Source organism: Brachyhypopomus gauderio, chromosome 16 (genome assembly GCF_052324685.1).
Source record: "Brachyhypopomus gauderio isolate BG-103 chromosome 16, BGAUD_0.2, whole genome shotgun sequence".
In the NCBI taxonomy this organism is placed as follows: domain Eukaryota; kingdom Metazoa; phylum Chordata; class Actinopteri; order Gymnotiformes; family Hypopomidae; genus Brachyhypopomus; species Brachyhypopomus gauderio.
In genome coordinates, this window is record NC_135226.1 from 17,092,384 (window position 1) to 17,107,226 (window position 14,843).

At 44.7% G+C, this 14,843-nt stretch overlaps 4 protein-coding genes across 12 annotated transcripts in view; 3 read left to right on the forward strand and 1 right to left on the reverse strand.

The window, feature by feature from the left end:
- mfrp (membrane frizzled-related protein) overlaps positions 1–2,194 on the forward strand; it is a 7,735-nt gene extending 5,541 nt beyond the window's left edge. Inside the window, exons 11-14 of the mRNA XM_076975984.1 lie at positions 1–243; positions 634–768; positions 898–1,025; positions 1,117–2,194. The exon at positions 1–243 is cut by the window's left edge and continues 208 nt beyond it. Coding sequence (XP_076832099.1) covers positions 1–243; positions 634–768; positions 898–1,025; positions 1,117–1,341 — 731 coding nt within the window. The 3' untranslated portion in view covers positions 1,342–2,194. The remainder of the gene's footprint in view (positions 244–633; positions 769–897; positions 1,026–1,116) is intronic.
- A 574-nt stretch (positions 2,195–2,768) lies between these two features.
- On the reverse strand, positions 2,769–6,818 carry nudt8 (nudix hydrolase 8). Of its 5 annotated transcripts, none has more exons than XM_076976777.1 (5): positions 6,660–6,818; positions 4,748–5,530; positions 4,073–4,205; positions 3,468–3,545; positions 2,769–3,385 (listed from the first exon to the last, which is right to left on the reverse strand). In XM_076976777.1, the coding sequence occupies exons 2-5, from the start codon at positions 5,527–5,529 to the stop codon at positions 3,200–3,202; spliced, it is 1,179 nt and encodes a 392-aa protein (XP_076832892.1). In that variant the 5' UTR covers position 5,530; positions 6,660–6,818; the 3' UTR covers positions 2,769–3,199. The 5 variants fall into 5 exon arrangements, with proteins under 5 accessions (XP_076832892.1, XP_076832890.1, XP_076832894.1 ...); XM_076976775.1 differs by lacking the exon at positions 6,660–6,818 and adding an exon at positions 6,031–6,239; XM_076976779.1 differs by lacking the exon at positions 6,660–6,818 and adding an exon at positions 5,906–5,959.
- On the forward strand, positions 6,052–12,340 carry ftr86 (finTRIM family, member 86). Of its 4 annotated transcripts, none has more exons than XM_076976774.1 (10): positions 6,052–6,133; positions 7,336–8,084; positions 8,228–8,314; positions 8,418–8,651; positions 8,832–8,991; positions 9,204–9,371; positions 9,612–9,698; positions 9,781–9,846; positions 10,403–10,605; positions 10,715–12,340. In XM_076976774.1, the coding sequence occupies exons 2-10, from the start codon at positions 7,542–7,544 to the stop codon at positions 11,048–11,050; spliced, it is 1,884 nt and encodes a 627-aa protein (XP_076832889.1). In that variant the 5' UTR covers positions 6,052–6,133; positions 7,336–7,541; the 3' UTR covers positions 11,051–12,340. The 4 variants fall into 4 exon arrangements, with proteins under 4 accessions (XP_076832889.1, XP_076832887.1, XP_076832886.1 ...); XM_076976772.1 differs by lacking the exon at positions 6,052–6,133 and adding an exon at positions 6,307–6,441; XM_076976771.1 differs by lacking the exon at positions 6,052–6,133 and adding an exon at positions 6,605–6,882.
- A 632-nt stretch (positions 12,341–12,972) lies between these two features.
- Positions 12,973–14,595, forward strand: cbln20 (cerebellin 20). Of its 2 annotated transcripts, none has more exons than XM_076976907.1 (4): positions 12,973–13,034; positions 13,203–13,268; positions 13,473–13,613; positions 13,792–14,595. In XM_076976907.1, exons 1-4 carry the CDS (start codon positions 13,028–13,030, stop codon positions 14,217–14,219), a joined length of 642 nt encoding a protein of 213 aa, XP_076833022.1. In that variant the 5' UTR covers positions 12,973–13,027; the 3' UTR covers positions 14,220–14,595. The 2 variants fall into 2 exon arrangements, with proteins under 2 accessions (XP_076833022.1, XP_076833021.1); XM_076976906.1 differs by having other exon boundaries at positions 12,992–13,034; positions 13,164–13,268; positions 13,792–14,594.
- Positions 14,596–14,843: the final 248 nt, after the last annotated feature.

Consider the following 14,843-nt stretch of genomic DNA (forward strand, 5'->3'; position numbering starts at 1 on the left):
GTCACAAATCGCATCGTTTCTTGCGGAGGGAACGCACCATCACAGAGAGTGGAGGTGTGTGTGGCTTTATCCTTCCAGATAACATCAGTAGGCTTCACTTCCCGGATCGTAGGTTCTGCGGTTCAGGTCTCCCTCCTCACCTGACCTCCTCTGGGCCGATGATGACTGTGGTGTTTGTGGCTGATGAAGGTGTGGCTGACAGTGGCTTTTGTGCGTCGTATCAGGTCATCACTCGCTCAGAAAGTGAGTATTGTAAGGCTGTCTATTTACGAGTGGAACACGGCCTGTCTTTATAAGGCGCTTTGGCACAGGAACACAAACAACAATGGTTAGTGGAAATATTATGCTCTGTGAAAGTAGGTGACAATATGCAGCACGTAATCGTATGACAATGAGGAGTCATCCATGTTTTTGGAACTACATGAGTGCTATTCCCTATTTAGACGGAGGGGGATTTTTTAAAGGGATGTGACAATTACAAGTTAATCGACACCTTTACGGATACAGCTGCTTAACGTCCGAGTATTGAAAACCGGTTTGAGTTGTGCAAACTCAAATAATCGATTACATAATGGCATCAAAATGGCCCATTGCTTCCACAAGGCCACTGTGCGTTCACTACACACCCTCTAGGGGGCTGCGGGTCCGGGCAGTTTGCCTGCCCCACGGGGGACTGTCTCCCCGCCGAGCGTGTCTGCGACGGCTGGGACGACTGTGCTGACGGAGCCGATGAGCAAAGCTGCAGCAACTCCACCTTCCCTCCTTTCAGTAAGAGTGGGCGCCCGTACCTGCCGTGATGCACGCATTAAAAACACAGAGGGAATAGGAAAATATAAAGCATCTTCTAAAGGGTCTTGTTAGTGTTCCTGAAGGAAGAGTTTATCCACGTCGCTCTAGAATCATCTTGTGAGCGCATCCAGGTGGAGATGTGCCAAGGTCTGAGCTACAACCTCACCTCCTTCCCAAACGTGTGGCTCTCCATCACCGATCAAAGCCAGGCTGCCGACATGCTGGGCGAGTACAAGGTGAGGGACTACAGTACCCAGAATCCTCTATGTCACGTTCAGGGTGGTTGAATAACCCCTTTGATACGTCTGGGTGTGCCTCTTTGTGCAGGCGCTGATGGAGCTGGCGTGCTTCGAGCCCCTGCGGCAGCTGGTGTGTGCCATGTTCCTGCCCCAGTGCAGCCCGTGGGGTGGGGTGCTCCAACCGTGCAGGACCGTTTGCTCGGCCGCCCGGAGACGATGCGGCCGGGCCCTGGATCTCCTGGGCCTGAGCTGGCCTCTCGGCTGCCACCTCCTACCTGACTCGCAAGACCCCCTGGCGTGTTCCCTCCCCTAGGACGCCTCGAGGCCCGACTGTACCTGCATGCATCACTGTGGCCGTCCGCCGCTGGTGGGGCCCATCAGTCTGTGCCTGTTCTGACAGTTTCTGGAGGATGATTTTATGGAGAATGGTTTTATGGTTTTATTGCTTGGTATCGTGATAGTTTCTTGGCAGATTCGTGAAGGATTTGACTTCCTTGCAAAAATGCTAAAAGTTTACTTTTGAGTAAAACAAGTTTTAGGCTAACGTTTAAATAACTATTTTTGTCACTCCAGTGTATGCTTTAATTAAATTATCTAGTGTGCATCATAGTTAGCTGTATATTGTAGTAGGTTCTTTAGTAAAATATTAAAACAGCAGATCAATTTGTTCTAAAAAATGCTTTTTGCCTTTTATTCCTCAAAACAACTTACCAAAGACCCATAAACATTCTTTCTACAGCACTGTTACTATACTGCAAAGCACAGAATGTAGCAGCTAAATAAGTGTTTCTCCCAAAACCTTCATGGAAAATGTCCATGATGTATATTCAATTCAATTCAATTCAATTTTATTTATATAGCACTTTAAAACAACAGCAAGTGTCGACCAAAGTGCAACATCTACAAATTGTAGTGCGAAAACAAGGCAATAAAAGACACTAAAAGGATTAACACAATAAGCTTAATTAACTGAATTAAAAGCCAGTGAGAAAAGATGGCATTTTAAGCAATTTAAGTATAAATTAATCCTGCGCTGGAAAATGTGAGAGTTTGTAGCTCCTACTGAATACTGTGTTATTGTGTTGAAGTGACAGTTCCCCACAATGGCAGTTAAATATGTATAATTGTATAGAATGTTTTTGCATTTTATATCTATATAGTGTATTGCTATCATTTTGTCTTACAGTAACTTACAATAAATTACAGTAAAGCACAATTTCTCTTGATTCTATAAAAAATGCATCTTAGAAATGTTTTTTTGTGTGAATGAAAGTCTCATTACTGTACTTCACAAGAAAACTGTGATTTTCAAACAAAACTGTGATCATAAACATGCAGTTTTGATAACCAAGAAGTAACCAAGAATATGTAAAGCAGCCAGTATGAATAAGTTGATGTGTATTTTACTTTATATCAGATATTTGTTCATATTATATTTTCTATCCGCCACATCGTTGCTCCTTCTCTGAAGTGTTAATGACCTGGTTTGTACAGATTATTCCTTGCCAGTAACAAAAAGCTTAACATTATGTCAATGGGAAAATCTTAGAAGCACAGACTGAAATGATCAGGTTTTGCCTTTCATAACAATTCATCATGTTAGTGTCTATAATTATAATCTATATACATTAATTCTATTCAGGAGGAATCAGAGAAGACAGTAAATGACCTAGATTACAGAAGGACTAAGATTAGTCTTAATTTAGAATGTGGCAAATAGACAAATGAAAATCATTTATCTCTTTAAAACACTTTTATTGAAATGCCTGGTACAAAACAAATCCAGTTAGTGGTTTGACATGATAAGGTATTTTTCCCAAACAGTGAAAGTTCTGAAAAATGATTAATTTACTTAAACTCGTCACAACACCAATGCAGTATTTGTAAAATTATCTAGTCAATAGATTAAGTGCTACTATTTCAAATGTCCAGAATAGGGACACCGGCATTGCATAGTTCAGGGGCAGACAGTGATGTTCAAGGTTAATGAGGCTCATTAATGAACATGATATCAACAATCATAAACGTCAGTTCTAAAGTGTGCTCATTAATGAACATGATATCAACAATCATAAACGTCAGTTCTAAAGTGTGCTATCAAACTCTGCATCAAGGACAAATAAACAATTTTTTGCATCAAAAATGCCCTCTAGAATCAAGATGTACAATTGTTAAACAGGCATAATGACTTTGAGGGTTTGATCCAAGGCTATTGCAGTCAGCCCCCAGATTCTGTACTTAGCATTGTGAAACACAGGAAGAGTGTAGCTATAGTGATCACCAGTCCGAAAGTGTGTGTAACCCCGGTTCTGAGGGTTGCATAGATGGGCTACAGTCAGGGTGAAGATCTCTTCCACCTGTAGGACACGGAGGGACACAAGGAAAAAGAAAGTCCAGCAAGAAGCTTTATCTGAAGACGAGCACCTCAACTCCGCTTACCTCGGTTGGGTTGGGACGGAGCGTTAGAGATTCCAGAGGTCCGAGGTTGGCTAGCACAGGAGCAATCAACATTCCCGACTGAAAAAGCACAACATAAATAAAAATGCGTGCACCTATGAGTAACGCGCAATTACAACAGAACTTGCTTATATCTTTTTGACATTGGGGGGGGGGGGGGGGGGGGGGCTGCTAAATAAAGAAATGGGGGAGATGGCAGCAACTACAAAGAAAGGATTTAAGATTGACATATTATTATGCATGTGTATCGGGTATAATGATGCACCTTAAAGTTGAAGTTCTCCAATCAGGGTGGAGCATGCAACCAATTTTAAATGGCCAATTGGTTTTGACCTGGTGCCCCCATATCTGTTAGATATACATTTGCAGAACAGTATTCAAAGTAGTGGAGAGCCAAGAAGATGACAGGAAATAAGGGCTGTGTAGCTGTGTTCACAGCATTCCCCCATCACGATCTTCCATGAAACTACACTGAACCTGAACCACGTCAAACTTTCCAAACTTAGCAGGTTGAGTTCTGGGGAGAAGGCTAGCGTGTGACGCCCCGGTGTGCGGTGGCGTGAACTCTCACGTGAGCGAAGCCTCACCCTATCACGCAGTGGCTTCAGGAGACCCCACACTTCGTCCTCGGTCACGGCAACCCCGAGCTCCTCGTACGCCTCTCGTAGTGCCGTGTCCACGACGTTCCTGTCCGAGGAGTCTCGCTTCCCACCCGCGAAACTGCCGGGTGAAGACATGTTTGCGTTCAGATACAGACATCCCGTTCAGAAGCAGATAACAAGGGAACTGACGTCATCACAACAGTTGTTATCTGTAAGTAACATTACTGGGTGGCACCACGAAGGGAACACTACTTAGTCTGATGTAAGTTTAATGCTGATATCTTTATCATTATATCCTTATAACTAAAATAAATACTCTGATAACCAAAAAAAAAGCCTCTGACAGGCCTGAGATCTTTAATCTGAACTCATTTCTAGTCATAATTTTAACAAAAAATGTTAGAATGTATCTATCAATCATGAAACTTCTCTACACAGATGTGGTGCTCCTTGCCTGTGTTTATATATTTATTCATTTAATACTTGCACATAAAGTACTACCCTTGCACAGAAGGATAGATTTAAGCACTCAGCAGGCACGTCTTTGGATGGAGGGTGTGAGATGGATACATGTGTCTCCTGAGGTGGCCACGTCTGACGAAGGCTAACCACCCACTGTACAATGTGCGGCTTTAAATAGGACAGAACCAGTACCAGTACCTGACGTCGCCTTTGTGTCGCCCCCTCAGTTTGCTGGATCTGAGTGTGAAGAGAAGAGAGGGTTCTCCGCCCACGGTGCACAGACCCACCAGCACGGCCGCGCAGCCCTTGGCCGGCACCGTCTCGTAGAGCGCCGCGTTGGCCCGCAGCTGGCCACGGCAGCGGGCCTCGTTCTGGGCTGACAGGCACTCGTCCAGGGTGGCCGGCTGGGCCGCTCTCCTGTGCACGCCCCGGGCTCGGGCCGTCAAAAGTCCGTAATGGCTCTGACCCGCGGGACAGGGAGTCCAGAGCCTCCTGGTTAACATGTACGACCCATTAAACTTGCCTGTGACCCCACAGGGAGAACGGTAGTTCTGATTTTTAACACCTGCGCTCTGCTCTGATTTGCACGTCCGTGCAGAATGGCCGTGCTTCTCCGCTTGCTGTCCAAGAGGTAGGCGGATGCAGGGAGTGGACTCCCCGAACCGGTCTGATGAAATGGGCTTTGGAGGGGTCAGAGGTCCGGCTGCCTGCTTCGTCACGTCTGCAGGGTTAACACGAATGTCTGTGTTACCGTGGCAACAGAAGGACCCGTGACGAGCCTCTCCAGTGAGTCTGTGCGGGTCGGGCTTCCTCTGCGGTCGTCCTCTCTCTCTACTGACCATGTGCAGCCATTGTGAGTGAAGGCCGTTGCTCACTACGCCTCCGAGAGGGCGTTTCTGGGAGCGTCCGAGTGTCGTAATCACAGACTTATGGGTCCCCAGTAGGCATGCTGAAGTCACTGACCAAGGACACCTAAACATCCTGGGATGAAAACAAGTCCAAATGAAATTCGCAACAGGCAAATGGATCTGTAGCACATTTTTACAAATCACTTATTCTGTGCTTAAGTGTGGGGAATTTTAGACCGTGAACACACATACTTATACATATGTATACAGTTAAATTTTGTGGAGTAGTCCACAAGGTTTCCAGAGAAACAGTATGTTTTGGAGGGTGAAGGAAGTGTCCTTTCTGGACTACACTACAGTCTTACTGTGTGTGAGTATGCTGTACCCAAATGTTTTTGCAAGTCTTGGAGAAATTCTCACATTTGCTAAGTACTTGTAGGATAAGGGACTAAAGTTCTGAATAAAACTAATGAAAGAGCATTATATTGTTATATACACACACACTCACTCACTCACTCACTGCAAACCCAGAACTCCTGCCTAGCCATCACTACCAACTGGCATCATCCCTAATCCTAAAAATATAAAAAATAAATAAATACTTCGTTTCATGGGTGGCCAGTTTTAACCCACCTGCACACTGATCCAACACACCTGATCATTAACACACACTCACTGTGCTAAAGGTGTGCTGCTGAGGGCGCTGTGCGTATCGGTGGCCTTCAAAGACCAAGAGGTGAATTTCCTAGACGTCCTGGAGATCAGGCACGATACCTGTTCGTGACGCTGTAGTGCCACGATAAACCAGCTCATGTTTCACATGAACATGCGGCTTTTCTCGATAACGGGCGCCCGCGGTATCGTATTGTACCTGTGTTTCTGACTTACAGGGGACGTTTTTTTAAGGCGATTTAATCCGCTACCAGATATAAGCACGGTTCAACCTCAGTCTCTGAATGCTCGGCCATATACCTGGTTATACCTCCGTATCTTATTCGTCTTTCTGTCTACGAGCGTGCGGTGACACTCGCCATGTTTCTGCAGGTGAAGCGCACCTGGTCAATGAACCCCGATACCTGCGACCCGTCATTAGCATTAGCTAGCGCAACTACACGCGGGCCAGCTAACTAGCTACAGTTTCCGAGTAAACGGCAATGTAGCTTTTAATTTCCTCCTCTTTTGGCACATTTTAAACCAACAACCATGTATGTGATATCCAGACGTGCTCGTACAGGAAAGGTTTGAGGCTTCAAGTCACTCACCTTGAAAACAGCTAAAACACTGGAGCTTTCCGGTGGCTGAGCGGGTTGCCAGATGCGCCCCAAGTCCCCGTTTTAGGGTGATTACTAGACTAGCACTACAGTGAATGACTCGAGGACCTTGAAATTGAGTCTTTAACTTGATACAATATACTTGGAGTATATTGGCCAATGGTCTAGGATTGACGCCTTCATTTCAGGCTACGTATGCAATCACCACAGCACAGTAAAGATATCATTTATATCATTGAATAGTATTCACCTGTATTACTTAAAGTAAACTTAATTTGCCGATTCACTTAATACATGGCTGTTTACAAATAAGCGAAGTTCTTCAGATACTCTCAAATATATGACTGTTGGATATTAGTAATAAGCTAAAATGTGTATAACAAACTATACATATATATATATATGTATATATATATATATATATGTATATATATATATATATATGTATATATATTGTACTTGTTTATTTACAATTTATCTTATTGAAATATTTCAACAAATACAATTTGAATGGTAAAACATTCAAATCTTAACATTCATTGCTATCATTCTCAAACTTCTCAAACGTGTTATAAAATGTGAAATAATTTAGCTGACTCTCTCTCTCCATTAGTGACGTGATAAACAGGTCTGTCTTCCTTTTTTGCATTTCTCTCATTCTTCTCAGTCTACATCATTTAAACTGCGGGGACTGAAACTGGTAGAACTCCTGCACCTTCATCTCATGACTCAGGAAAGTACTACAGGACCTGTTATACCAGTCACTAACTCCACCCACTGTAGCTTTAATATCTAGCTCTTTGTGCTTTTCGGACGTAGCTCGTCTCTACACCATCTCCAGGAAACTTGGCTTCTCCTTATTCTTTTCCCACGATGGCTACGTCCAGCTGCCCTCCAGATATGTTTTCCTGCGCCGTTTGTCTGGAAGTCCTGTGTGACCCGGCTACGCTTCCTTGTGGTCACACCTACTGCCTCCAGTGCATCCAGAAACATTGGGATAAGGCTGCAAAGGGTGTGTACTCGTGCCCCCAGTGCAGACAGGTGTTCAAACCCAGACCCTGCCTGGGCAGGAACAACATGCTGATGGAGGCTATGAAGAAGCTGAGCGTAAGGGAGCAGGACCGGCCTCCATCGCCCGTTTGCTCCTCCGTTGCTCCGTCTGCCGACACGCACGTGGATTTCTCTGCTCAAGCGGCACCGCCCAACGGAGTTGGGGAACCCAATGAAGGGGGCCCGGTCCAGGAAGGCCTTTATCCACAGCTCCCTCACAGCTCCCCTGAACTCTGTCCCCTGCACCAACAGGTGCTTGAGTTGTACTGCTGTGATGACAAGGAGAAAGTGTGTGACGAATGTAGCCTCCTGGGACACAAGGGTCATCGAGTGGTCCGTCCGGACGAGGAAAGGAATGAGAAACAGGTATTGTTTGCTTTTTAAATCTGTTTGGACTCCGTATGTCTCATTGGCTTCATCCACCTCAAGCTGGATGATTTACTCTTGAGTTTAAAAAATGTTTTGATTGATCACATTTTTTTTTGTTGTTTTTCTTTCTCACCGAGCAGCGAAAGCTGGCAACACTGATACAAAAGTGTATCCATGACAGACAGCAGATCATACAAACATTACCACAGGTCTTCCAAGCCCACAAGGTAAAACTAAAGCTTACTACCTTCTATCAAGTAGAAGAGAATTAAGTGAAATACGTTTGCTAGGAACTGCTCATTGATTGGGTGGCACACACATTTGGTTCAGGATGCCGTTCAGGGCCTGCAGACGGACAGCCTGGAGATCCACGCTGAGGCCATGAAGAGTGTTGAGTCGATGAGCTCCCACGTAACGGAGCTCCTTCACAACTACGAGTCCTCCTATTATAATCGCCTCGAGGCCAACCGCTACCGTCTGCAGCACGAGATCAGCCAGCTGGCCAAGCGAGAGGAAGAGCTGAACAGGCTGTCCAACACAGAAGACTCCATTCAGTTCCTTCACGTAAGCAAGAGAAGACCCACTACAAGCATTTGCCTCCTTACTAGCTGAATTGGAGCATACGAAGGCAGAATATAGGTTGTTCTACTAGTTTTTTAGTTATATAACTCTACCCTGATGGTTTGTAGGTTTTTGTATTGGACTACCTGTTATTAATACCTCCTCTTGTGCTGTGGGGTGCAGAATATTGACTCCATGATGGATGTAGAGCAGGTTGGCAGTGCGGGGCTGCAGATGGGCCGGCCGGAGGAAGAAGCCGGGGGGATCGGCTCAGCCTTGGGGGCTTTCAGAGAGGGCCTGCATGACTTTCTCAAGGGAAGCTTGACCACCATCTTCAGAGCTGGTGAGACCTGCTGCCTGTCCAGAACACCGTAACTGAACCTGGGGCAGGCGGCTCGTGGTGTTTTTTTATTCGTCATCCAAACATTTGATGTCTTCATTCAACAAATTCACCCAGCATGCACAACTCAGGGTCCACCACCGAACCGTCAGCCCTGTGAAATAATGATACAATTTCTGATGATGGAATAAAAATGGTTTGTTTTGCCCCTGTAGTGAACGATGCTGCAGTTACAGCAACGGAGCCTCCTGCTCAGGCCTCAGCATCAGGACCGCTGCCTCCCACAGCATCAGGACCGCTGCCTCCCACAGCATCAGGACCGCTGCCTCCCACAGCATCAGGACCGCTGCCTCCCTCTCTGCCAGCCACGTCACAGAAATCAGGTAAGACGTGGGCTTGTTTTGCATTATTTCCCCTAAGGAAAAACTGCTGGATCTTGACTTGATGTTATAATTTGTGTGTTGTAATTGTTTTAGCATGCTCCCCATTGTTAACGTTCTCCGTTTCATCTCAGTAAACATCCATCAAAAACAAATACTTAATAGCATATTTATTAAATCATATGGAATTTCTAATGGGATAATAGAATGATTTTAAGTAAAGCTTAACTGCTTTGTATTTAGAAGCCGCATCCATCATGAGTAAGCCGCTGGGCACCACGCCTGATTCATGCACCCCTCATCAGCCTCCACCACCTTCTGCAAGCTCAGGTGCAACACACACAGAATGCAGTGCAGGAGCAACATATTTTGATTTCTAGTCTTAATGACCTCCGCTTTTCTTTTTGTGCAGTAAAGAAATTGACCTCCTTCAGTGTGGAAAACCCAGCACCTAAAACCAGGGAAGAAATGTTTAAATGTGAGTGCCTATTTACATCTTTCAAAATTAAAATGCAGGTGCAGAGCCCCAGTCAATATCCCATCACCGATTAATGGCTGAGGGCAGTAATGACTGAACCTCTGAGTCTGTCCGTTTGGAGTTGATAAATTGGCGTGAGATTTGGCCAGTTTGGTTCTCGAGTCCTCTGTACTTATTAGAACATTCCTTTGCCAAGACACACTCTCTGAAAGGTCGTCTGAATGTGAGACAAAGCAAACAATTACTCCTAATTAATTAGGCAATACTGTATAATTCATTAAAATATTTTGTATAATCCTCAAGAATAAAATTTGTTGGTATAACTTCTAATTCTTTCAACATATAATTTGGCTATTATATTTGGTTTTTGTAATAAACAAAAATCATTTCATTTTAGAGCAAGTAGCATTCTGTATTATTTGTTACCTGCTTGTATATCAAAAAAGTAAATCAACCAGACTTTACAGTGCATTATTTTCAAAATCTAAATGAAATGGTCAAGTTTGCAAAAGTGTTATGTTTTCGAAGAATGCCAGTGCAAGGCCTTTTCTTTCAGTCCGCTTCGAGCCTACACTAGACCACAACAGCGAATTTCGTCATATTCGTTTGTCTGACGGGGACCGCAAGGCAACTCTCCGCGCCGAAAACCAGAACTACCCGGACCATGCCGAGCGCTTCCTGTACTGGAGACAGGTCATGTGCCGGGAACCATTGGCTGGAAGCCCTTACTACTGGGAGGTAGAGTGGACCGGCCAGAAGGTACTGCAACACAAATGTTATGCAAAATTATGCGAAATAAGCATTAATATGCATAATTTTTGAAAACTGTAGAAGAGTGTTGGACAATGCAGAGTCATTTTCTCTTCAGGTCACCATCGGCGTGGCATATAAAGACATGGGGCGCTCTGCGTCGGACAACAGCTCCAGGATTGGCTACAACGATCACTCCTGGGGCCTGTACTGGTCAGGCACCTCCTTTTCTCTGTGGCATGATGGGAAGGAGACGACCCTGGCCGCACCCAAGGCACGCTGTGTGGGCATCTACCTGGACCAGCAGGCAGGCGTGCTGGCCTTCTACAGGGTTTTACACAAGCAGGCGCATCAGATCTGCTGCATCGAAACCGAATTCAGTGGCCCTCTCTACCCCAGCTTCCGCTTCTGGTCTGCGGTGGGCTCCACCATCACCCTGTGTCAGCTGGAATAAGAGGGGAAGAAAAACACTGATGAAGGATGATGGCGGTTTGAAGATTCTGGGGGTTTCTTTTTTGGTGGTCACCATCATCTTTGGTTTTGCAGCATGTTTTGTAAAATTCCTCTAATTTTTCAGTAAAAATCTTGCATAAGGTGTCTTAGTGTTGTTGAAAATGCCACACTGTTTTGCATGGCCACTAGAGGGTGTGTATATTTATAACATGATCCAGGGTTTCTGTGAGTTTAATCATCATACAGGCGTGGAGTTTTGGATTGACACTCGTGACATCAGAGGAAATGATTACTAAGATGCACCTGGTTTGTTTCTGCTTACTGCGTTCTAAGTCTCTTAATTTTGTACATCAAAATACATTCTGACCATAAACAGGATGTTTCTCTGTAGATCATAAAAGAATGACTGCAGAAAATCATACTGCATGCTCACTCTGCACACGCGGGCTATATCCTACATTTACCCCCAGTCTACTCTCATGTGGGCTTTAGCCTACTTTTCCCCCAATGTTCTCTCACATGAGCTTCTAGTCTTGCACCCACCCAAAATCGGCACAACATTCTATAGAGGTTCTGAAGACTGCATATGAGAGAGGTTTTCACACCAGCAAACCCATAGTGTCTCTAAAATACAGATTATGTGTCTTAGCTTTTTTAAGGTTCTACAAGACAGTAAATACACTCATCACTTCACTTTGTGGAAGCATACAGGTGGTGTCTACACCACTGTTAACCTGCACAATTTGCTTTCATCCGTAGTCGGTTTTCTGACTATGGGACTCCTGCTGGCCTGGTAATTTGTACAGGACTACTGTCAACCCAGACATTAAACTCTAGCAGGCCTATGGTGGCATTTCAAACCCACAACATCCCCATGAAAGTGCTCTGTTGAGAATGGTCTGCTACCTAAGGAATATTTGGTCAGCATTTGTCCTGTGATCAGAAACGGACACTTGTGCATGCCAACAGTTAAATTGTGGTCTGTATCGTACATAAAATTCAACCAATTCAACAGTAGCCAGTTTGAGCCAGCATGATGAAGGTGTTTCTAATAAAGTGAGAGATGAGGCTGAGGTGATTCTTTTCTGCTCCTAAGAAAAACAAGGTAGGGCTATAATGTACGGATGATGTGTAATGAATTTAGTTTTCAAATATATATATCTTTGATATCTTGCATAATTTTGTAACGTCCATTTAACCTTTAATTTTATAAAGGCAGTAAATGGAGTTATAAGGTCAGTGTTGGTCACCATATATCTCACCTACTGACAATTAAAAACAAAAAATCTCACTTCTTTGTTTATTGTGTTAAATTATCCTCACATTTACCAATGTTCTAAGCAGTTCACCTTAATGCACAACATTTCTTGTCCACTAAGTTGTGTCAAAATGATAGAAAAGGTATTCGTACACACTGGGATACATGTACTCCTAAAACAGCTGAAATTAGAAATCTGAAATGAGACTGCTTCAAATCTAATACAAAGAACTGGAAGAAAAGCAGTTTTACCCAGGTGAATTTTTGCGGAGCTGTTGCTCGGGTTTGGTTGATGCCAGGAACATGAGGAGTAATTCTGTTGGTACAAGAGAGCTGCCCTTGCTCCACGGTGGAAAAAAACATTTCCCACCTTAAAAAAAGCAAACAACGGATGAAATAATGTATTCAGAAACCGGTCTTTAATCTCGCTTAGACATTCTTGGCCACCGTTATCATGCGAGTCAATGCCCCATTCCCTGTGGAATCCTGATCCAATCACGCTGCCCCACCTCAGTGGGAGTACCATATCCTAAGCTTGAGACAGGTGTATATTGTCTGACATTGTGACCTACATATTAGACTCACCACCAGGAACAAAACGCCAGCGGTTTCACCCATTCCCAGACCTAGAAAAAGCAAGAGGTGGAGCAAACCAAGCCTTTATAGCCATGCCTTCACCTCCATACTGCCTATGGTCGGAGAACATCCATACACAGCAGAATGAGAGGTAAGGCTAATTGCAAGCATTCTTACCTTGGTGAGGAAAATGGATATTTTAAATGGCTGGGAAGTGGCATGTCAGAAATTTTTGTAAACACATCTTCTGGGTGTCACAGTGTTGTCTTTTCTAATCCAGGCCTTGTGTTCTTGTGCCTGTTGGGATACTCACATGCAGACTTCGCCACATTCTCCTGGAATGGCCCTGGCGTACCCACGACCTCTGACCCCAACACTGACAATGGTAAACAAAAGAAGTGAAAGATAAACTTAAAAAGGAAACGTGGCATTTTATGATGCTGAATTGCATGGTTAGTGAGCCAGTCAACGTAGGGCAGATTGAGCCAAACGTTGCACTAAAATCTGGAACTTGAAGTTATCCCACAGCTTTACTTTTGCGTTATTCTGTGGCAGGCCTGAAGCTGACCGTGTTACTTCCTGTCTGCAGTGTGCCTGTCTGACCCGTCGACCTGTGGATGCTGTCTCATGCAGAGGCAGATGTGGAACATGGAGAATTTATTCAACCTGACCTTAGAAGATTTCCAGAAGAATCTGGACCATACTCAGAGCATCATTAACAACATGCGCTGTGAGCCACTCATCCCTTCCCAGAATAGTCTGAATCTCATATTATCTAAAAGCCAACATCTCCCACGCTGTACTCTAATAACACATGACAGCTATTAAGGTCAGAATTATGCAAATTAGGATCCACTAGCCTAGGTTGGTATTACTTATAGCCACGCTCTCTCTCTCTCCCTTTCCAGCAAGCCGCAGCGCCTTCTCGGTGGCCCTGACGGACACCCGGCGCTGCGTGGGTCCGTACGCAAATGACGTGGTGGTGAAATACCGCAGCGTGTTCATCAACCTGGGCGACGGTTACGACACCAGCACGGGCGCCTTCACGGTGCCGCGCTCCGGCGTCTACGTCTTCGCTCTCACCGCCTACAGCGACTCGGGCGCGCCCGGCTTCCTTCTGGCCGCCTGCGTCCACCTGCGAAAGAACGGGATCACGATCGCGGGGCTGGATGAGTACAACAACCAGGACCAGGAGGACAGTGCCACCGTAGTCCTGGCCAAACAGATGCAAACCGGGGACCAGGTGGACGTGACCCTGCTTGCTTCGTGCTACCTGTGTGATGACAGCAGCCACTACAACACCTTCACCGGCTTCCTGCTTTATGCTACAGATTAAAAGCCAAAGCTAGTCCTACCCAGTCTTCCACATGGGGGGTTTGGACCTCCACCCCCTTCTCAGATCTGTTCTGTGCTCTGCTACACCATATTTTAACCCATGGCTTTGCGTTACCTCTCATAAGTCCCTGTGTGTTATATGTGCGGGGCTATATACCACAATAGTCATCTTAAATATCAAAGTCTAAAGGGTCTTCCCATTGTCACTGCACTCCAGGGGAAACCCAGCAGATCAAATGTACAGTCTTTATACTGGGTAAATGAATAGCCCAATAAATATCAGATCCTCTTCTTCCTCTTCTCCTCTTCCTCCTAATTGTTTAGCCCTTAAGTTAATGTCCAGTCATATGGCTTTGCTAATGAATTTCATCAAGTGAATTGGAAATAAAGCTAAAAAAAACAACAGAAATGTTTCCTCGAGTAATAATTGTGCTGATATACTAAAATAGGAGAGAACATATAATTGTTTGAAAAAGACTGACAGACAGCTGTACCACTGAAAGAAATGCAGTATATAGAAAACAGAATCAGCAACAACAGCTAATCTTCTTGCCTTAGCAACAGTTGTATATTGGAGCAATGGCACTACATTTAAATCATCATGTTTTGCTTCTTTACAAATCTG